The 23,699-nt window shown below is 43.0% G+C and overlaps 2 protein-coding genes across 5 annotated transcripts in view; both read left to right on the top strand.

Moving 5' to 3' along the window:
* Window positions 1-3,047: 3,047 nt before the first annotated feature.
* On the top strand, window positions 3,048-9,883 carry LOC115173534 (transcription factor 19). Of its 3 annotated transcripts, XM_029731715.1 has the most exons (5): window positions 3,048-3,230; window positions 3,556-3,595; window positions 4,501-5,108; window positions 5,351-6,326; window positions 6,525-9,883. In XM_029731715.1, the coding sequence occupies exons 3-5, from the start codon at window positions 4,850-4,852 to the stop codon at window positions 6,841-6,843; spliced, it is 1,554 nt and encodes a 517-aa protein (XP_029587575.1). In that variant the 5' UTR covers window positions 3,048-3,230; window positions 3,556-3,595; window positions 4,501-4,849; the 3' UTR covers window positions 6,844-9,883. The 3 variants fall into 3 exon arrangements, with proteins under 3 accessions (XP_029587575.1, XP_029587576.1, XP_029587574.1); XM_029731716.1 differs by lacking the exon at window positions 3,556-3,595 and having other exon boundaries at window positions 3,048-3,140; XM_029731714.1 differs by lacking the exon at window positions 3,556-3,595.
* Window positions 9,884-16,986: 7,103 nt separating this feature from the next.
* The window catches only part of LOC115173533 (poliovirus receptor homolog), an 82,697-nt gene continuing 75,984 nt past the window's right edge, over window positions 16,987-23,699 (top strand). The window contains exon 1 of one of the 2 annotated variants that reach the window (XM_029731711.1): window positions 16,987-17,459. In XM_029731711.1, the coding sequence (XP_029587571.1) occupies window positions 17,375-17,459 (85 nt within the window). In that variant the 5' untranslated portion in view covers window positions 16,987-17,374. The remainder of the gene's footprint in view (window positions 17,460-23,699) is intronic. The other variant, XM_029731713.1, reaches the window with a different exon arrangement.

Here is a 23,699-nt window from a genome sequence, read left to right as displayed (position 1 = left end):
TGAGAATACTGGACGGCGTAAATAAATATCTTACGTGTAAATTCATCATATATGATGTAGCTACTTGATCGTTGATATTCTATCGGCTATTATATTGGTTTTGTAGAATATAATTTTTTTATAGATTTGTGTTCAATTGGTGTTGAATTTGCACTAATTATTTAGAATTGGATTAGGATGGATGTCAACTTTGACTAAAAACAATGTAAAAGCTACCTTTAAAGCTATCCCTTTCATATCAGGCAACAAGCTACTGAATCCATGGCCTGGTGAGGTACATTTGACCCATTTCTATTTTAACTAATTGAAGGGGGATTGATTTTTCATTGAATCTTGAGCAATATCTACGCATTAGCACCGAAAAAAAGAAAGAAATATATATATCTAAAAATATTACCTTACAAATATTACCCAAAGCTCACTTTCAAGCACTCTTGTATATAGCCGAGATATATTGCATGTGTATAGCCAATACTGTTTCTTACTGCAAAGTTATGCAAGATTTTATATCCCTGAGTTGGGTAATTTATCCTTTCACTATGTTCACAGTAGTTATACTGATACACGTAATGTAGGAGATGCCTTAGACTGAGTGATCGAGGAGACATAATAGCAGTAAAATGCCTATTTTTCAGTCTCTCATTCTCTTCTCTCTTTTGCATCACACATCATCTACCTAGAGTATCACACGATAGTATCCGCACCTCAGAATGTTTTTTGGGAAACCGCTAGACATGCTTGAACATTTCATAAGAACTCTTAGTATCACGACTACTTTAACTAATATTACGCTTTTTTCTTCTTATGCAGATAACTGCTGTCAGCTATAGTCTACCCCAAAACTGCTGCTGCATGTTGAGCCGTAGGTTGCCTGTGAGACAGCAGGAATACTGTAATATTTAAATTGCAATGTAAATACTATCATTTTGGTGTCTGTTCATGCAGTCAAAGAGGTATTCTCATTGTCAATATTACTATGGCTCAGACTGGAATAATGTACACGTCGCCCGCAAAAGCCATTACAAAATCACCTCTGCAATTTTCACAATGATTCTATTTCCTTAATATTGATGTCAGCCAACATGGTATGTAAACAAATGGTCACCCAGAGTTGAGAGTAAGTCTCGGAGTGACTTTATGCTCTATACAGGTAAAAAATTTGGGATTTCGGCAACAAAGTATGACCATTCATTACAAAGTACGACCATTCATTATAAGTAGTATTTAGTATTCAGCAATATATGTCCATTTTATCTACTTCAGGGTTGAGTTCACAAGGCCGAAGTCCATAGCTGAATTCAGCTGAATGGTATACCTACCTGGCAGGTTTATTTCAGGTACCTTGGTGGGAAAAGATGTCAGATGTATTCAGGAAAACTGCTTCTGCAAATGAAATGATGCATGCTAACCTTGGTTGTTATGATTGCATTTTATTGTTTTGTTTCATTTAAAATGAATTACTTTCCAAACTTGCCTGTTAGGTTTAAGTCCAGAATTCATACTGTTGGCTCTCTAGCTATATTATCGTTGACTTTTATAATACTTCGCTATCACGTACGAACAACTATGCCCTTGTATGCTAGAATTAACCATTTCGAAAATGTTATACTTTTGGCATCATGCACAGAATTAAAAAATTTACAGAATTTTTTCTGTAATGAATGAGCAATGTCCATTAAAGGATTTTGAAGAGACAGATGGAAAAGGATGCCATAACTGTGTCTTGTGTCAGTGCCATGTCTGCAATAATATTCTTCCAATATAATGAAAATACTGAGCTGAGGTAAACTCACTAGGGAACATTCTTAGTGTAGGAGGGTTGGGAAAGTAATTTCCATAATGAAGTCAAATTCTGGATGTGAATCGAGTTTCCTCCTGTAATGTGTAGACCTAGGGCCTACTGGAGGTTTCTAAAGATTGTTACACAAGATGATGTGATATAACCAAAGATTGTTGGTGTCCATTGCTGAATGTTATAAATTTGCCTATACAAAACTTCACCAACAATTTTTCTACTAACCTGCATTTGGTGATACTCTATTTGTTCTCGATTCAGGAAAACAGTTATCTTTACAAAATGTCTGTATCCAGTTGCAGGTGGTTCTAGAAACACCATATAAAACTCAGGAAGATAGTAAATACATGTTTTGTATCGAGTGAGATATGCTTACTGCATGCATCTTTGTTTTAGTCGCCCTGTCACCTACTTCTACATGTGGCCATGTCGCATAGAAAGGACTTGTTCTGACAAAGATGCTGGGAAATTCTAGATGTGCGGCAGCTAAGATGGCAAGGAACCTTTCTTAGTTTTTGCAGTTTTTTTTGTAGAACCACCTGCAACTGGATACCGTCACGTATAAGAAACTATTTTCCAGAATCAAGAACAAAGAGAGTTGCAGATTAGATGGAAAAAAATATATGGCGCTGTTTTTTTTATAGGCAAACCTGTAACGTCCAGTAATGGACACCAACGTCTTTGGTTATATCACATTAGCTGGTGTAGTAGGCCTACAACCTGTAACGTTCAGTAATGGACACCAACAGTCTTTGGTTATATCACATTAGCTGGTGTAGTAGGCCTACAACCTGTAACGTTCAGTAATGGACACCAACAGTCTTTGGTTATATCACATTATCTGGTGTAGTAGGCCTACAACCTGTAACGTTCAGTAATGGACACCAACAGTCTTTGGTTATATCACATTATCTGGTGTAGTAGGCCTACAACCTGTTGCTACTGCAGGTGCTGCAGTGCACTGTTCTAAGGTGGAACCCGCATGGTAGGAAACGCTCTAAAAACCTTATCAATGTATTTTTCTTGAATAATTTCCTGTGTTAATTACAGGAAACCCTTAAATCAACAGACACCATAGACTATCAACTAACTAACTACGAGTTTTATATGTAGTAGCTGGCCAAGGTAGCTACAGTAGCACTCTGCAGTGACTGAGTTTCATTTAAAACGATGCAACAGATGTGAGTGACAGAACAGAGGCGGGCGGAAATGGCGTGAATCAAGCGCAAGGAAGCCCGGATGGCGCGCCAAATTTCAAAGAACTTCCTGGGGGAAAAGAACGCGAAAATTCTCCGTTCAGCAAACAACGACGTTTAAATTGGACATAAGTTATCAAAAGACTAAAGTATGTAGACCGTTTTGAACCATCGGCAGCATCACATTTAGACAGTGGATAAGAATTCAAGTGCACCAGATTCGAGCCACTTTTGTGGAGGTATGACTTTCAATGTGGATTACAGGAACTATCCAGTTGTCTACGCCTTGATTGTGAAATGCTTTTTCCGAGTAGTGTATTTTGACATCTTAATATGATGCACCTCTTAATCGGTGTAACGATGGTTTAGTTTGTGGACATTTTGCATAGTCATCTTGGCAAAACTATTCGTTGTAATTTAGCTAGTTCCCACTTGTTGTCCACTGCTTTGTCCCTGTGCCATTTCACCGCATGAGCTTTGTGCTACACTAGCAAATCAGCAGCACTGTCAGGCATACAGTAACGTTAGCTATTAGCTAACATGCAGTTTGTTCGTTTTTCATAGAACAACGTGCATCAAATTGGTGAATGCTCATAACGGCAAGGTAGTACCTACAATTCAATTACATGTAAAAGTCTATTTTGATGCATGTTTTTAATTTATGCCACTTTTCTGAGATACAGAGTGCAGCTATGGGCAACTTTGATGGGGGCCACAATCTGAACTCATCATGAGAGGCCACAGTGATCAGGACCTGGCACGTAGCCTTTCTGCAATTCTGACTGACATAACAAGAGAAACTGCTGATGCACAACCAAATTTGGAATTGCATCTGTGTTTTCTAACTCTCAGCAGTAAGCTGAGATCCCGATTTTGAGTTCCTAAAATATATTTTTGGAAGTGGTGTGTGTATTGGTTTTTGGAAATTGATCTGCGGGCCTACAAAAGGGGGGCCCGCGGGCCGCCAGATAGGGCAATAGAGCTGGGAATTGCCAGGGACCTCACAGCGCAATACTTAGGTGCCAATACGATATATATTGTGATTCAATGTCCCAAACATATCGCTCACTATATGTCTTCTGCAGAGAGCATGAGAAAATTGGCTTTGATCAGTCGTGGAAATAAGTTCTGAAAATAGGCTCGCTTTAAAAAGATGGAGAACAAGCTATAGGATAAAAAAAATACTGTACCAGAGTTTTGGCAAAGGTACAGCCGACTGGCGCTAGCTAACACTACCTACCAAAAGGTAGATTTACAAATCGATACTTGTAGTCAAAGTATCGATATAATATAGTCCAAAGTAGTAACTATCTACTTTTTACTCCCCATCACTAAGCAATAGGATGCTAAATTGCAATCAATCCATAGATTGTCACTTGTGTTAAATATGAAATAGTCATAACTCATTTATATTGCTAATATAATCAATTAACTATCGATGGTGTAGACAGGCTGAGTGAGTCGTATGGGCATGCTGTCTTACAAACGTTTCCTCTTCTGTCTTTTCAGATTGAACCACCTCAAGCTGCCAGCTCTAGCTCCCAGCCTTTACGTGTCAATTTACGAATTAGTTAGCTTAGTCAAATGTACACGGTATTACAACTGATATTTAGGTGACATTACTCAGCAAATAACCGTGCAGGTTATAGATTGTATACGATACGTTTTTACTGTTAAAACAAGAGTATATGTTTAATCTTGTCAAATTCATTCAACACCACATACTAAGAACCAAGCTTTTAACAGCGTTAGAGACGGCTTTTTGTCATCACATTCACTGACTTAAGTGCTATTTAAGCCATGGAACGCTCTATGTAAGAAAGTAACTGACCGGGGTGGGCATCGGTGAGTCGTGGCCATGCTGTCCGGAGTCCAGCCGTGTTTCCAGCTGCTGAGAATCGGCTCGTCCTCTACGGATTCAGCCCGGGACCTGTACACGTTCCGGCCTGCGCTGACCCGCTCGGTGTTCCGGCTGGGCCGTGCGGCAGAGCTGTGTGACGTCACACTGGACTCGACGTCCGTGTCTCGTATCCATGCCGAGCTGCATGCTGAGAGGGAGGCGGAGGGAGCAGCCGAGGGGGGCTGGAAGGTGCAGCTAAAGGACCGGAGCAGCCATGGTGAGTTCCACATGATTACAGTACACCGTTCTTCAAACAATCACCATCAGAGACACATAACTGTGATTTAGTCTGATATGATGTCTGTCATTCTATCTTTGGGAGGGAATTAATGTTTTATTTCGTTAATTTCTTGTAACATATTCTATAACCACACACACTTGTTTAGTTTCCTTAGGTCTCATTCAATTCTATTCTACTAGCCTTTCATCTGAGCTTTCTCCTCCACCTTCCCATGCCAGGTACCTGGGTGAATGAGGTCCGGCTGCAACCAGGTGTCCAATGGGAGCTCTCAGATGGTGACACGCTCACCTTCGGCGGCCAATCAGAGAGAGGGAGCCCAGAGTTCTACTTCCTCTTCCAGAAGGTTAGCGTGCGGCCGTTGGACTTCGACGCCATCACCATCCCGAAGGCCGGCACCTTCTCCTCCGACCTGAAGAACCGAATCAGAACGAGCCTGGACCGCAAGGCGGTGGCCAACTTGGATCTCAACAGGGCGACTGTCATTCTGAATTCCATCGGAAGCCTGAGCAAGATGACTGGGACTCCTTGGACATTTAAGAGGTGTGACGGCAATATCGCAGACACAAGCTCCACCTCCGTGCCCTTTACATCCTTGGTCCCGCCCTCCACCCCTCCTCCCTTTCCACCCACTACATCTGTGGCCTCATCCAAGTCACTCCCGCCCTCATCCAAGAGCAGACGCAAGTCAGCCCACACTGTCCTTCTGGAGGATGACAGCTCGGACGAGCCAAGGAACCACCAAAGAGTGAAGGACGGGCCGAGTGGGACGAAGAGAAGGCGCCTCTACAAGTCAGAATCTGAGGGTTTCCATGCTCATTTACCCAAAACGGACCAGGATGTACGACGCCAGTTTGAACTGAAACGCGTGCCTGCGCCCAAACCGATCGCAAACTGTCACACCATCGTCGCTAACGGCAAACTCAACCATGTTTCCTTGAACATCAGTCAGAGGCGGGAGATCGACCCAAACAATCAAAGGACTGGTCCAAATGTGAACGTCTCTGTGTTTCGCCAGCAGAATATTTTTTCGCCGCCATCCTCTGGGCGGGGCAGGCAACGGGCTCACAGCTCCCCAGTTTACTCCCCTATGGTGGTGGGAGGAACGAGTTACACCCTGGGGTCTCCATCCTTGAGGATCTGCAAAGAGGATCGAGGACGGGCAGGGCAGTTTGCCAGATTTCACATCACCTCTGGGTAAGAATGCCCTCATGTGACAGCATCCAGACAACAGTGACATTGCTCTGTCATATATTAGTATTTCTCATTGAACATTTTCCTTCTCTGTAAACGAATATGCTCCGTTCTCACCTCACATTCTCAAATATGTATTTTTTGTGATATATAGTGAATATGTTAAGTCGAATGTGACACTTCGCTCTTCCTCCTTCCCAGCAAGCGGCGGGGCAGACCAAGGAAGCACCCTCCTCCGCGGCCCTCCCTTCCCCCTCCTTCCTCTTCATCTTCCTCCTCCTCCTCCTCCTCGTCGTCCTCTTCGAGCTCCTCCTCGTCGTCCTCGGAAGACGAAGTGGAGGGAGTGTCCCAGGGGGTGGAGCCGTGTGCCGCGCCTCGCTGCCGCCTGCCCCAGCAGGAGACTGTGCAGTGGGTCCAGTGTGACGACTGCGACGCCTGGTACCACCTGGACTGCCTGCACTGCGACCGCAAGAACCTCCTGCTGGACCCCAACGCAGACTTCCACTGTGGCTGCCGCTGATACAGCAGGAGTGGGTCACAGACCCCTACACCAGAGTACACTTAATGCCTTAATCATACCACAATGAATTATGGGGGGGGAAACGATACATAGATTTTTTGGGATAATGGGGATGGTATGATCAAAATAGATGTTGTAAAGTGTTCGTGGAGGTGTTTTAAGTTGCGACTGAGGCTCTTATGAACAGTAGGATGGGTCTCATGTACCTAATGGTTAGAGGCTGCCCTTAACTGACATTTTTCAAAGTGTTCATCCAAGCTCGCTCTGATGTTGAGCAACGGTTTGAGGAATCCAGTGAAAGCTACAACTTGGGTTAGCGGTGGTAACCCCGGGGACTGATATGAACTGAACTATTTTAGCCGCACACAGGCTACTCTGGTGAACAGTACAAGTCTCGAAACGAGTAGGCTTACAGTGACAGACTGTAGGTTTTTAACTTTGTGTATGAAGTACTTCCATATTGGGTTGTGAATAACCCTGCTGTTGATGGGGCTAAATGAAGGTGGTATTGGAGAATTCGCCAAATTCATATCTGCCGTAACACAATATGCATCGCAATGCTCTCATCACACAATACGAATAATCGAGCAAGGATCTGCTGAGCTTGATTCTGTCCCGTTCGGTAAAGATGTCAACTCAAAAAGATGAGCGTGGGTTTTCTGCGTTCACACTCTGTCGTCGTGTTAATATCGATCTATAAAATGCCGACTTTATTTTTTTCTTCTGTCGGATGACTTCGATTTATATATCTAACTATGTATGCATATCTGTCCAAAACACGACTAGATTTCAGCTCTGTAGAACAGGGACGGCCAAACCTTCTGCAGGGTTTCGTTCCAGCCCTACTATAACTCACCAGTTGCTCCTCGGGATCCTGATTGGCTGAACCAGGTGTGACATAGTAAGGCTGGAGTAAAAGCCGGCTCTCCAGGAGGGTTTGCTACACCTGATGTATGGTCACAAAATATTTCACGCTGTCTTCACTTTGATGATTTATAAGATCAGCTCGCGAGAGCGCGTTACAGTTTGGATGTTTCTCTTCAACGTTATTAGGGAAGAAATAAAATGTATTTAAAAATGTGTTGATGGAGTATATTTTTCAACCTGTAGTTCACAAGTCCGTCTGTTCACCGTGAGTCGTATTGAGAAAGTATAACACACACACACACTTATTGGCTATTGAATTACCAGGCGAACGGTTAAAAACGGTGCAAAATTGAAAAGAAACTTCCGCACACTGGTGATCTTGATGCGGCAGCTTCACGGATTTAATTGATCTTCTGCGGAGCATCAAGGTCACCCAGCGTGCTGAAGTTTCTTTTCAATTCACCGTGATATTACCAATGACTCAAACTTCGGCCCTCTGGGGGTACATATCCATCTAGTTACGGCTCTGGGTTATGAGTCGCGATAACATTCTGTGGCCTTTCTAATAGCTTTTCATCCAGATTTTCTTTCTCCGATTGGAGTACGTCTTCTCTCAGGTTAGTGAGGTGTGCCCTAAAGCCCATGGTTAACGCGATACCAAGTCAGATCTCTGCAGACAGCCTCAGACGGCCAGGGGAATAGATTATAGAGCAGGAGAAGAAAAAAGCTGCCCGACTCTCAAGGAAGAGTACTACATTGTCTGTGTTTCCATGGCAACACTTTTTTCAGCCAGCCACAGCAACAGGCCGGGTTTAATTCTGGGAACCTTGGAGGCGATTGGAAATGAGACGATAGGGAGTGGAACATCTATTTGACTCCGATAATTGTAGTCTGAGGGAAAATGCAGTAGTGTTATCGGGAGGGTGGTAATGAGAACATGGAGCTAAAAAGCTATTTCACGTTGTTATTGTTTGTTGCCAGCAGAGGGCTGTCTTGTTCTTTTAAGTGAGCTCTATGGCTTTTGACGTCACTTAAAAGTGTCTGGTATAAAACTACACGTCTGGATATATTTATGCAGCCATTCCCAATTATCATATGTTTTTATTACACAATTCAAAAAGAATTCAATATCTTTTGAACGCATGCGGGCGAGATACATTACTGCGAGGGCCAAAATAGGCTTGGAATGGATGGATTACAGTGCATTTATTGGCACAGAATATTGTCAGACACCACCAGCCAAACTGAGTTTGGTCCATATGTGCTCTGGTTCCTGAGAGGTGTGGTGTGACTGGCACACAGGCTTAACTGAAGCCTAATGGGATCACTCTGGAGCAGCTGCCACTTCCCCCTAAGAACCTGTTTCTGCCCTCAGCGCAGGATATGAGACGCTTACTATTTCCTCCCGACCCCATCCTGACCCTGGTTTGGTGGGCTTCCAGCACCAGTCAGGAGAGGAGGGAATAACATTTTACTCACTAGTTCAGCCTGAGAGGTAAATTGCCTGGAACACAATGAGCGTACTGTTCATAAGCCTTGTGTTCAATTTAATGAGTGTATCAATTACACTCAAACAATATTAATGGGCCGCGGAAATGAATGTCTGATAGCATTATAGGACTATGTCAGCTCGGGGATTCGAAACTTGCAACCTTTCGGTTACTAGCCCAACGCTCTAACCACTAGGCTACCCTGCCGCCCAAATGCTGTGATACCAGGATGTGTTGTATGCTTGGGCAGCGTGTTAAGCCCTCTCTGATGAGCCTAATGACAGATAGGCTGCCATTAAAGTGGCATGTCCAATTACCACGACACTTACTCTCCCCTCCCTCTGACAACACGGCCATCCATCAAAGTTAGTTACCTGCGGTCATGTGCGAAAGCCTGGTCATGTGCGATGACCATCCCCCTACAACTGGCATATTAAGGAAAAAAGGGGGGGATACCTAGTCAGTTGTACAACTGAACGCATTCAACCAAAATGTGTCTTCTGCATTTAACCCAACCCCTCTGATTTATAAAATGTTTCATGTGTTCCAGGCTGATTCGATCCCAAGTTAAGTATTCTGACTACAATTTTGGTCAGCTCGAAACAGGGCCATGAATGTATGAATGGACTATCTCTATCCCGTTGCCCGCCTGTGGTGATAAGTAATAAATACATTCTCTCCTCGGTTCTGCTAAATGTGATTTATTTAAATCTTTTAGAATCGTACTTTTAGAACCTGTTGTTACTGGCAGTGTTTTATTCATTATTGAGAATGAGTTGCAACTTTGAACCACAAGCATTATAGCCCAGCTACTGACAAGGTACAAATCTGTCGTTCTGCCCCTGAACAATGGTAGTTAACCCACTGTTCCTAGGTCGTCATTGAAAATAAGAATTTGTTCTTAACTGACTTGCCTAGTTAAATAAAGGTAAAATATAAATGTAATGAGTCATGCCACCCATAAGAACACACATGCTTAGGCTCAAACACACACAAATTCTCTCTCTCTCTCTCTCACACACACAGGCCATCACTCACACAGCAGCATCTCACAGTGGGTGGCATGCTTCATTCTCTGAACATGGTCCACAGGTGGTAAACAGAACAACCATCAGTCTCCAGTCTATCCTAACCTCTAACCAAATGGGGCTATATCTGCACTGTAATGTTTGAGTGATCTGGGGTTATGAGGTTAACATCACAAGAACAGTTTATTATTATTCTAATCAATTTGGCTATATCAACCCTCTAGCGTCTTGGTATTTGAGTGATCTGGGGTGGTGAGGTTAACATCACAAGAGCAGTTCATTATTATTGTGAATCTCTAAACAAGATTGTGTTTAACTGCACCTACGGGGTTCTGTGTTGGGGAATGCAAAACAATTAGTCAATTTAACATTCCGCGGCTCCCGCCTCACCTTCCCACAGGTAGCACGGCTTTTTCTCAGTGGATGAAAGTAAATGGTCGCAACGACAGGGGGCTTTATTGTAGGACGCGAAGCAGTGCCTACTTAGTCTTCCACAAGGGCAAACTGCTGTTGAACTACCAATTACGTGGCGCACTTTCTCTCAATCCGCTGCTTGTAATGAAGAAAGAGAACGCATCCTCCCAGTAGGCTGTATCAGCTCTCTCTCTGTAATTGATTTAAGTCTTTTACGTGATTGAGTGAAGTCTGTTGAACTGCCAATTATGTGATACACTTGCTCTGCATCTGCGCTGCTGCTTACAGTAAATTAGCGTTCTTGCCTCAATCCATTCCCAGTAATTGTTTTTGCTAAGTCTATATGTGATGGGAGTAAAAGGCCTACTACTTCACATGGCAGAGGGGCCAAGCAGCGGACATGAGTCAAGCACAAGGGATGTCAAACTCACAGGCCCTCTCACACTGGGAGAATGTGAGGAAATGAAAAAGGACTTACAATCTCACCAGACTCACCCATCTAGCCAGTCAGCCCCTCACTCAATGAGCTCTCCCCCCTTTAATCTGTCCACCAAACATTGTTTTCACCCCTGGGGAGACGGTTTTCTATTTATGGAGCAGTGCTGAGCGGATGTGAGACAATCAGAAAGCGCCTTCCTGACGTTGTGTTTGTGTGAGCTGTGCATTGTGGATGAGGAGTGGATGAGCGGACACACAAACAGGAGCCAGTGACGCCATACAGGGAACAGAACAGATGCACAATTATTATGTGTAAAATGGCTAAATATGGAGAAACAAGATGGACCAGATGCAACGACGCCTTCTAGGAGAGGCTCTCTCAGCATGAGGACAAAAGCCTACACTTTATACACTTTAGGTGAGACAAATGCCAACTCACAGAAGCTGTAAACACACACACACACACACACACACACACACACACACACACACACACACACACACACACACACACACACACACACACACACACACACACACACACATATGAGCCTCAGTATATATTCACAAACACACAGCTACCACCCTTGTGCCTGAAACTCAAACCCACACAGTTTCTTAAACCCAGCAACAAGCGTACTGGAAATAAATGAGCAGGGAAAACACTCATTAACTGTAAACAAAGTCCACGGTGCTAAACTAATGAAGATATTCACGAGTCGGAGAACACCAGGGATGAGGTGGCGGAGACACCGAGAGAGAAACAGATAGAGGAAGAGAAACGAGTGGGAGAGAGATGGAGAGAATGGAAGATAGAATGAGAGCGGGAGGGGAAGAAATTAAGAATATTTCAGGAGGTGTGAGAACACTTCCTCCCTGGGGCTCCATGTCTCTCTAGCCCTTTAATGTCTTTAATTAAAGCGAACAGTATTATCTGCTGCTCCCTTGGAGTGCGTTTACCAAAGCGACACTCAGCTAATAGGGGAGGGGAAAGGGAGAGGGGTAAACTCTAATGACGGAAGGAAAAGAAAGGGGGGAGAAGGAAGTCATCGAGGGGGAGGGAAAAGATGGAGGGAGGAGGAGAGAGGAGGGAGATCAACGCTTCAAAAAATGAAGGAGGCTGCCACCGGCTAAGATGTACGGCACTTAAATGTGTTGCTCCGGCTGATACACGATCACATTAAGCGACAGCTTGTTAAATCAATCTCATTCCTCTGAGCCGATCTCTGGCCACAGGGGCAATTTCTCAAATGGCACGGAAAGGGTCTGACGGAGAGGGGGATATGGAAGAGGCCAGTAAACATTAGATGCATTTACTGTAGTCATCTGTTTTGATGACATGGTTTTACCAAATCAACTTTTTGGTGGGCAGTTAGTTTCCCAGAGATACTGTAGGCATGGTGTTTCTGTTGCTCTGTATGTCACAGTGGAAGGACTAGTCTTCCATTGAAGCCTCCTTACAGAATGTTGGGTCGAGCCATCAGTAATGCCAGTCAGACAATTGGCAGAGCTTTGGGACAGATAATCACATTATTTTATTAGTTGAAAAAGATTACCCATTGAACAGTGCAATATTTCAGTGTTTAAAGTTCACAAGCAGAACTAATTTCCAGTGGTAGTTGGAGGTATTAACTTTGTTGTTTATGGCCCCCTTGGTCTCCATGGAGATAACCCTAATAAACCCCCAATAAACCCCAGGGCTAAAGTTAAGCATTAAGACCCTTTTGACCTACATCTGTACCGGCTAGATGTTGCAGATGATATGGCCAACCCAATCTACCCTCGGTTGAGTGATGGTGAGCATTGCCTCCATTTTGCCCAGGCACAGCTCTGGCCCCCTGCCGTTTGCTGTTTGCGACCCCCAATCACAGCCATGTCAGCAGGCTCCTTATCGTGATGGACAGCCACCTCTTACCCACCGCTCCATGTGTTTGCAGATTGAAAGATTATCTGGCAACCTACAGGTCCCCTTCCCTCCTCATAGAAAAACATTCGAATCTATATCCACACAAATCACATGGAGACCATATGGGCCTTGTGGCTTCTTGGAATGGGAGTGAAAACAGAGGGCCACATCTAAAATTCATGGGCTCCTGTATAAAGAAAACAATAAGGGAGAGAGCACTTTGTTAGCTTGCCTGGCTCCAGCGGTGGACCAAAGCATCTTGGGTAAATAACACAATAGAGGTCCAAGCTGACAGCCAGTCAGGGGGTGGGAGTTGATTTCTATTCCCTCCTGGAAGGAGATTGAGGAGCAAAGGCCAGGATGACCTGAACACGAGGGGATATATGTGGCCGCAATTGCATCAAACTGACAACAGATGGCACACTGTAGTTGATGATTTGTATGCTGTGTACACCCACAGGGGGGGGGTCACTAGTTTAGAGGACAGAAGGTTTTCGATGCTCCACCAGTATTGAGTGTTTGATTGAGAGTATTGCCAAGACAAAGTGTCAGCTGGTGACCACTGTGATAATGAACTGCTGATAGAGAAGTATCTCACAGCTTATGGCCATACCACCAATCACAGGGCCATATTCTGAGGCAACTTTGTCCTCTGAGCGACACTTATGCATAAGGTTACTGAAGGTGTGTTTATGCAAAATATTTAAATAGGTGACATCTTGGAAATGATGTAAGGACGAACAACACCAACCTGTAATCGATACCACATTTGATCAACAGAGGATTTAAATGAATGTACAGTGCATTTGGAAAGTATTCAGACCCCTTGACTATTTCCACATTTTGTTACATTACAGTCTTATCTAAAACTGATTAAATAAATAAAAATTCTCATCAATCTACACACAATACCCCATAATGACAAAGCAAAAACAGGTTTCATTTAAACAGAAATACCTTATTTACATAAGTATTCAGACCCTTTGCTATGAGACTGAAAATGGAGCTCAGGTGCGTCCTGTTTCCATTGATCATCATTGAGCTGTTTCTACAACTTGGAGTCCACCTGTGGTAAATTATATTGATTGGACATGATTTGGAAAGGCACACACCTGTCTATATAAGGTCCCACAATTGACAGTGCATGTCAGAGCAAAAACCAAGACATGAGGTCGAAGGAATTGTCCGTGGAGCCCAGAGAGGATTGTGTCAAGGCACAGATCTGGGGAAGGGTACCAAAACATTTCTGCAGTATTGAAGGTCCTGAAGAACACAGTGGCCTCCATCATTCTTAAATGGAAGAATTTTGGAACCAACAAGACTCTTCCTAAAGCTGGCCGCCTGGCCAAACTGAGCAATCGGGGGAGAAGGGCCTTGGACAGGGAGGTGACCAAGAACCCGTTGGTCTCTCTGACAGAGATCCATAGTTCCTCTGTGGAGATGGGAGAACCTTTCAGAAAGACAACCATCTCTGCAGCACTCCACCAATCAGGCCTTTATGGTAGAGTGCCAAGCGCCACGTCTGGAGGAAACCTGGCACAATCAATTCTGTGAAGCATGGGTGGCAGCATCATGCTGTGGGGATGTTTTTCAGCAGCAAGGACTGGGAGACTAGTCAGGATCGAGGGAAAGATGAATGGAGCAAAGTACAGAGAGATCCTTGATGAAAACCTGCTCCAGACTACTCAGGACCTCAGACTGGGGCAAAGGTTCACCTTCCAATAGGACAACAACCCTAAGCACACAGCCAAAACATCGCAGGAGTGGCTTTGGGAGAAGTCTCTGAATGTCCTTGAGTTGCCCAGCCACTGCTCGGACTTGAACCCGATCGAACATCTGTAGAGAGACCTGAAAGTGCCGCGACACTTCCCATCCAACCTGACAGAGCTTGAGAGGATCTGCAGAGAAGAATGGGAGAAACTCCCCAGATAAAGGTGTGCCAAGCTTGTAGCGTCATACCCAAGAAGACTCGAGGCTGTAATAGCTGCCAAAGGTGCTTAAAAAGTACTGAGTAAAGGGTCTGAATACTTGTGAAATAGCTGGTCAGCTATAATATTTGTTCTGCAAATATTATTTTGGGGAAGTTCCTGAATGTCATGTTTCATAGGAATGAGTGTTGGTGGTAGGAAAATCCCTAAACTTCATTGCTTTTCACAACCTGATCATTTTAACTGAAGCATTTTGATTTCTATGCTGCCTCAACCTGTGGTCTCAGCATAGATATATTCATCATGAGCCCACCCACTCAAATAGCCCAATTATCCTCTGTGTAGTCTAACACTATGATAACATCCATGCCATATCCTACAGAGAAAAAATGTATAGACGAATAGACAGAAAATGGATCCACCATCCATATAGGTCAGAGGAATATGCAAGAATGTTCTCTATTGTGATTTTTTTTTTTTTTAATGAGTGCCTTTGATATTTTAAGTGAAAAATGTAAAAGCCTGTTATATTTAATAAAGGGCCCTTTAATATATACCACATGGAGAATTCAATAAATCATTTTTTTGTATATGAATAAAGGCTTTTGACATGCCCCTCCATGCACCCTCGGTGACATACAGGAAGATTTTAATCCATTTAACCCCAACTTTTCTCCCAAATTTCCACCGTCATTGTAGATCCCTAGTTATTTTGTTGCTTTGAACAGTCGTTTCCCGAAGATGATTATTTCTTTCAAGTGATTAGTGATCCATTTTAAGGTCAACCCTGTTATATTAACTGAACTCTCTTTTTAATATGGTGAAACTATTCGTTTTGAAATATTTTTTTTCCAAAAGAAACATTTAACATCTAATAGTCAAATCAGTGTAAAAGAAGGTGAGCTGCTTCTACTCTTTTTTGGCCATTTTCTGGTGTTTTGTGTTGGAAAATTCAGTGAGTCCAGCATAACAACTGTTATCCATCAACTATATTAGCCTTAGACAGGCAAGACAATTTTTTTTTTTTTTTTTTGAAGCTTGTATTCAATTGCCCCTCCCTGTTGCACACAACACTCTTCCATTTGTTTCCCTTATCACAAGATTTATGGCTGATTTAAGATGAAACCATTAACCCTGTTACTTTATTTGGTACATAAATATGCACTTTCTACAGTCATTTTTTTTATTTAACCTCATGAGATGGGACAACGTGTTATTTAAATTAAGTTCAACATGTGCTCTTTATGACAGAATGTTGAAATAAATTGAATAACAAGATAGGCCTACATGATTTGACCTCGTTCTTTCTGAGTTCCCAGCTGTCATTAAAGCACCATTAGAGACACGTTCATCGTGCTTTCAAGACAACTTGGAACTCGGGAAAAAACGAGGTCAAATAATGACGTCAGTGATCTTCAGGTCAGAGCGCTAGAAAAAAGCCCCATTTACGGACTTGTTATTCCGAGTCGGAGATCGTTTTTTTCCAAAGTTCCCAGTTGTCTTGAACGCTTTGAATTCGAAGTCTGAGATTTCCGAGTTTCCAGTTATTTTGAACGTGGCATCAGACCAATTCGGTTTCTGCATTATGTGCATTTACATGACACTTCAACATTCTATGATAGCCATTTTAGCTCCCCATTAATATTACATGGGAATATACAAACAAAAAAGACTATACAACGGAATGTGTAGAATGAGCATTACGATGCATAAACATGATACATGATACTTCAACGTTCTATTGCAGCCATGTTAGTTTACCATAACCATTACATGGGGAATATTTAAACAATGCTATGTAATTTCATGTCTAGAATTAGAACAATATTCACAATTCTAAAAGTTGTCCTAACTATTTTAGGGTGCGTTCGTAAATTCACTCTGGCTATCTACTCCGATTTCAGAGTAATCTCGTTTGAGTGTGTCAGAGCGCAGAATAACTGACGAATTTACGAACGGACAATCTGACAACGCTCTGAATTTACGAACGATCAGAGGGCACTCTGAGTGTACTCTGGCACTCCAGATTGCATTTACGAACGCACCCTTAATATATGGCTCTGGTTTTAGGCAGCATATTGTGACATCACAACCAATCCCCCACTCAGAATGCGTGCCAATGCTTCGTGGAAATAACCGACACACGGAACATGAGTGTTACTTTTTTCTGGTGCCATTTAGCGAACACCAGAGACATACCTGTACGCACTACGTCCGCCCCACACGGGGAGGGGTTTTGAATGTTTTTGTGTGACTGTCAAGTCGACTCTAATTTGAAATCGAGAAAAATAAGACGTCGGACTGAAGATCAAACATATAGCTCACCGACTCCGGTCTGTTTCGCGGTCTACTTGTCCTATTCTATATTTTTATTGAGAAGCAATCAGTCAAGGAATATTAAGTCTGTTCTGGTGTGGTGTGGTGCTGGGGATTTTATATCCACCTCGTCTTTTTAGAAGAATGGCGAGAGACGCTAAACATTGCCCCCTATCACCAATGAAAAACAGTTTGTTGGTGACAGCGGGGATACTTCTGATTATTCAAGGTAAGAACCATGAACATTGACCCTGTTTTCTGTAATCTCCAGTCCTTGTATTACCATTTACCTTTTCTTTATGTGTTTCAATGGGTCACGTTCATTCAAATGTTCGGTATCGGCAACCGAACTGTGCCATATAGATCCGTTTCACAGTCCCATATGAAACGCGTGCACATTGTGGGGCTCATCAACACGGTCATACATGATTTCAGAGGTGGCGGTGTTGGATTTCTCAAGACTTGTTATGGAAGTTGACTTCTACACAATACCGTCTGGTTCCTCCCGAGTTTCGGTACGCCATGTTATGTATGCAAGGTGTGGCCTCCCGGGGTATTTATTTGTCAGAGCGCGCAGACTGCAGCGCAGGTGTGATTGTTCCGAATCACCTTAATCCAGTCCTGGTCTGTTTCGACACCGTCTCGGTTGATTTTTTGTTGTTGTTTTCTTTGTTGGTATCCTCAGATCAAGTTTCATTCAGCCAATTGATCTAGCCGATATTTTCCATGAACTGAAATGAAGTCAGAAAAAGCAACAGGGTGTTGCTGTAGGCTACAAGACATTGTCAGCAAAGACACTTGGTTATGTGCGTTTTGTGTGGTTTGACTGACTGGTCCGTTGTTACAAGGGGAGAAAAAAACCGAGAATGGATTCTACCTACATGTGTATTTATCCTACTGTTTTTACCAACCAAATGTCAATCTATTGTAGCCTCAACTGTCAAATGAAGATGGCTAATGTAGCCTACATAGCCTCTGATCCAGTTATTTTAGCCTTATAAACAATTCAATTGTCATGTCTCCAAGAACCTACCTGCATTCAGCACAATTGACTGCAAGCCTCATCACTGCCAAAACCCGAGCATGGATATGAAAAAGAAGGTTTCTCCTAAGGTTGGACTGGTGTTTGACCAGAGAGAGTATAGATATCTGGAGCCTGTTAGAGTTTAGGGCTACTAGATTTGAGGAATGTATTGATTTTGATGGTTGATCGCACAGTGTTGCATAGGCCTATGCCATTTGTGTTTCCTGTACATTTTACTGTATCCTGATTCTTTTCATCCTGTTAAGAGTTTCTGGGAAGAGGTTTGCCTGGATTTATAGTTCAGATTTTGAGCTGGTTGTCATGGATACTCCTGAGTGGCAGCATGAATTTGGGGCATTGAGATGTCCATCTCGTCTGGTGGCTTTGCAAGTATACTGTTTGATACATCTTGAATTCAGGCCTGGGGTGTGGGGAAAAAAGACATCAGTTTTGTGTACTGTAATGTTTTAGTAAGTGTAAAGAAAATTCCAGTTTTCTAGGAATCCATCTTGCAGATTTTTATGTCCATACAAATCCACATTGCAAACAGGTGTCGGTATTCTGAAGCCTGCAGTAGAATTTAAGCTAAAAAACTGGCACCTTGCTTGGATACATTTCTGAATGTTTAAAATTTTCAGAGCTCAATCAACATTCGAAGCACCCTGAATAAACTGAACATAACAAACCTCTACCCCTCCCCCACTCCCCCCATCCAGTACCCCCACCCAGAGTAAAAAAATCTCAGCCCTTTCACAGTATGCCCTTTCACAGTATGCCCTTTCACAGTATGCCCTTTCTCTCTTTCTAGCCTATTTTCAGACTTTGCTCCTGTCCCTTTGTTGGAGCAGCTTTAGTCATTGGTCCAATATCCCCCCTTCCCCTCCCTCTCCCCCAAAGTTCTGGGCCCCATTCTTTCTAGACGTGTGGTGTGTCAGAGATTCAGGCAGAGGGGGGGGGGACTCGAACAGAAAATGTTTAGGCAAAAGTTCCTGCATGTCCTCAACTCACCCAAACCATCTCGCTGAAGGTATCAACTATAATTTCCTCATTTCCTCAGTCTTATATGTAGAGGTTTTCAGGCCTGGTAAAATAAAATGACCTACTCTCTATTATAACAAATTCAAAAGAAAATGCTACATTTCATTTTTATGAGCGGTCAACCGTCTCAAGGATTACTGTGGAATAACCCAGATAATCTTACAGGCAAATGGAATAGAACGGCACCTTCACAAATGTGTAACGACGTGCAGAGCAGTAATCCATGCAACTAGAAACATAAATGAATAGCTCTATGGTGGAGTAATGAGATGGGTTGGCCTGAAATAAACACCCTCTCCTCCACCAAGTAACTTCTAAATCGTTAGCGACAAGTTTGTTTAGGTCAACCCCTCCTGCTGACGTAACCGAGATGGCGGCAGATAACCTACCGTTTCCCCCCCCCCATTTTTTTTCTTCTTATTTTTCCTAGTCTTTCAAACCTCTCCACCCACCCTGCAGTTTGAGATGAAACGGAGGCTAAAGAGATGGATTTCTGAGTGGGCTGGGAGAACTCTTGCCCTTCCATGTGCCCTCTGTCTAAATCAGAATGTCTGACTTGGCTCCCTGCGACTCCCCTGCGTTTAGCATGTCATTTTCATTTGCATACTGCACACTAACATCTCTCTCCGCCAGTGTCTGAGTGAAAATGTATTCGCAGCACCTCTCTATGTAAAACAGACACAGAATGTCATTTTTTTTCTCCGCCGGTCCAGTGCAAGCTTTATTAATTACTTTTATATCCCTCAGTAATTCTAGGGTTGATTGAAAATTGTGCCTGACAGCTGCAGCACAATGCTTGTCCTCGCCACTTCAGTGTGCTCTCCTTCAAGCACTTCATCACGACATGTAGTCTCTGCAGACCTGGCGACCGTTCTGTCTGGCTGTTTAAAGGCATGACAAACACGCGGTCAGTTGTCTTCATGGTAGATGTCGTAGCCCGTCTCTGGTCTGGCTCAAACAGGAGCTGAGCACCGTCACTTTTTCCATGACTTTTGTATCAGTTCACTTTTGTGGAGTCCATAGGCAAAATTTGAACTGGAAGACTGAACAAAAATGGATCTAGTTGCTTCCCGTAAAGAGATCTTATTACCACTTCCTTCATCTTCTGATTTTTAATTAGTGCAGCTCCCTTAACCCTAGGCATCAAAGCAAAAATAGAATGAAATGATATGCGTGGAAAAACAGAAAACATCGAGGCCAGGATGCATTTTCATGACTGTTGTCTTGGGTAGCAAACAAAAAGAGAAACATTTTGCTTCCATTTTCCAGTGGGTTTGGCAAATGAAACTGACAGGCATGTCTAGGCCTGACAGTCTTAACCCCAGTGTCTATTTTCAGTGCAGAGGCTTTTACAAATGTGATGATGAGACCCTAATACCTTGATGTTTCTATTGGTCTTTTACTTTCGGGGGGAGTGACTTATAGGCACCCAATTGTCACACTGGGTGAGTGATTGCTGCAGAGGTTGCTAATAAGATGCACTCTCTTTCAAGTATGCGCCATTACATTTTTTGCATGCCATTTCCAGCAGGCCCAATCCGATGTTCCTGTTGTATAAAATCCAGGCCTACACAAATGTTTAAACAGTTAAGAATGTTTAACTGGTGAGCGCGAGTGCAGAAGGGATGTGGGCACATGCTAAGGAGACTTACTGTTCGCAGCATCACACATTCTTACACATTGTCAAGAGGTTGTCGGAATCATCCAGCACACAGCACTGAACACCGTTGATGAGACACAGGGGCATGATCTGATCCAACTAGGATACAGAACGACTGGAATAACTCAAAACGGCCTCCCAGTAAGCGTGACCACATGTCCCGGATTGTGTGGGACAGTCCTGCATTTCAGCCCATTGTTCCGTGTCCCGCGACCAAACCATCATCTCCCGCATTTATCAACAAATTCAAACACCGGCAAATGTAGAAAAAAAGGTAGTCGTCCCATATTTCAGTCAGACATTCCAACCTGTCTCTTGCAGTCACGTTGCACTTATGAGAAAGTGATGCTCCTCATCCAAGCTGACAGAGCTTGAGAGGATCTGCAGAGAAGAATGGGAGAAACTCCTCAAATACAGGTGTGCCAAGCTTGTAGCATCATACCCAAGAAGACTCAAGGCTGTAATCGCTGCCAAAGGTGCTTCAACAAAGTACTGAGTAAAGGGTCTGACTACATGTAAATGTGATTTTTCAGTTCTTTGTTTTTAATACATTTGCTTAAATGTCTAAAAAGCTGTTTTTGCTTTTGTCATTATGGGGTGTTCTGTGTAGATTGATGAGGGGGGAAAAAACTATTCAATCCATTTTAGAATAAGGATGTAACATAACAAAATGTGGAAAAAGTCAAGGGGTCTGAATACTTTCTGAACGCACTGTATATATTGTATCATAAGGATGTTGTACTGGTGATGTTAAACATTTCTCCAATTGTTGTTGAGATCTGATGTTCTGCGCAGCGCAAGAGGAGACGTAGGCCAATGTCATTGGTTGACGATATGCCTATCACATTTCTCAAATCCTTTCAGGCTAAACTTTGAGAGAACAGTTAGCCCTCACTACTTACAAAAAGTGTGCTTCTGACAAAGAGCTACAAAAGTAAGTAAATAGCTGTATTCAGGGGAGGACCATCCTCCTCAGTGAACTTCATAAAAATGGTAAAACATTTTTCAGAAGTTATCCTTCTTAGATATAACTATACTAAATATATTCCCGTCACCAAATAATTGATTAAAACACACTGTTTTGCATTGAAAGTCGTCTGTAGCCTTGACAGTACTCCCTGGGGTAGCACATGGTGTAGCTGGAGGACAGCTAGTTTCCGTCCTCCTCTGGGTACATTGACTTCAATACAAAACCTAGGAGGCTCATGGTTCTCACCCCCTTCCATACACTTACACAGTAATTAAAATTACTTCCAGAGGATGTCCTCCAACGTATTAGAGCTAGCTATATTTTGTGGTATTTGATTCACTTAATTAGCTAGTGAATGCAGCTAGCTAGGTTAAACACCTGGCTCTAACAGAGAGGGGTGCTATGTTAGCTAGCTGGCTAAGGCTATCCAACACTGGAACTCTTCCATGTTTAGGTAAGCTGGTTTTATAAATGTATTGCCACCGGGGCCTGCCGGTGTAACTGCTAAACTGCTTGCTGTACACTGTACTGCATGATTGTATCAAGTTTACTGTCATGTTAATTCCAGTAGCTATGCTGACTATGAAGTTAGCTAATGGTGAAAATGATGTAGACTGTGTAGTGGTTATGGTATGAAGGTTTGGCTTTGAAAGGTTTTTTCGCCTGGTCACAGACAGCTGTTGTGTTGTGCACTGAAGTCTACAATCGAAGGAAAAAGGTGAGAGAAGGACAGATGCGAGAAGGAATTATACAATGAGCAAAGTAATCATGCTGTTTGTATGTGGCTGCTATGAAAGTGATCTGTGTATTCTGTTGAAAAAGTTTCTTAAACTGAAACAAAACTGGGATAAAAAATACCTGAATTTGTCCAATAGAAACTCATTTGGACTAATGATTACACCTTAGATCAGCTAGATGCAGGCAAGAGTGTGCAAGGTGGTATTGAATATGTCCCTGTCTGTCACCTTGATTACTAAAAAATGTCTCTCAATCTCTGCACCTACATTGTACACTTTCATTCGTAGGTTAGGTTGTAGCAACCTGATGATGGGTATAGGGAACATTTTTGTATCATGTAGTAGCCTAAACCTATCCATGTTACATTGAACTGGGTGAATGGAATATGAATGACAGTCATCCAACATGCTGTGATAGAAATAAGGACATGCTCATCACAAAAAAAATCATCCTCCCTAATCTTAAACGGCACCAACCGCCACTGGCCGTATTAGACTGAAAGATATACGGTACTTTTTGTCAAACTGGTGAGGCTCTCCAGTCTCCATGCTCGTTAGTTGTCCATTCAACATATACGCCGCTACTTCACTCGATCCCGTTTTTAGAAGTCTCCCTTGCTAACCGTTTCACATTCACTGAGACCCAACCAATGTTTTCCTCGTCCACATAGTCCCGGCTGTTCATAAAACAGCCACACGTGGTCTCTCGTTTCTGCATCACCAAATTTTGGACGCTGGTGCGCTACTAGCTAGTTCGGTGCAGCGCACTGCGGAGGTGTAGTAGTACAGCCAGAGCGCACCGGAGTGTGTAACATCAAAGATGAATTAATGTCTTGGAAGATCACAATGATTCATTAGTATTCTACAGAGACACATATAATAGCAGAGTATAATGTTACTGTTACACCAAAAACAACCTAAAATCTCAGAAGAAATGAGGTGATTGTGAGGTGATTGTTAGCTGAATAGTCCAACAACAAAAATCGAATGAGGTCAAAACTCAACAGTAGGCTACTAGGCAGAATGTACTTTGATTTTAA

This window comes from Salmo trutta, chromosome 34 (assembly GCF_901001165.1).
Source record: "Salmo trutta chromosome 34, fSalTru1.1, whole genome shotgun sequence".
NCBI classification, from domain to species: Eukaryota; Metazoa; Chordata; class Actinopteri; order Salmoniformes; family Salmonidae; genus Salmo; species Salmo trutta.
The sequence above is the reverse complement of the archived record's forward strand: the minus strand, read 5'-3'. Positions and strand labels throughout refer to the sequence as shown.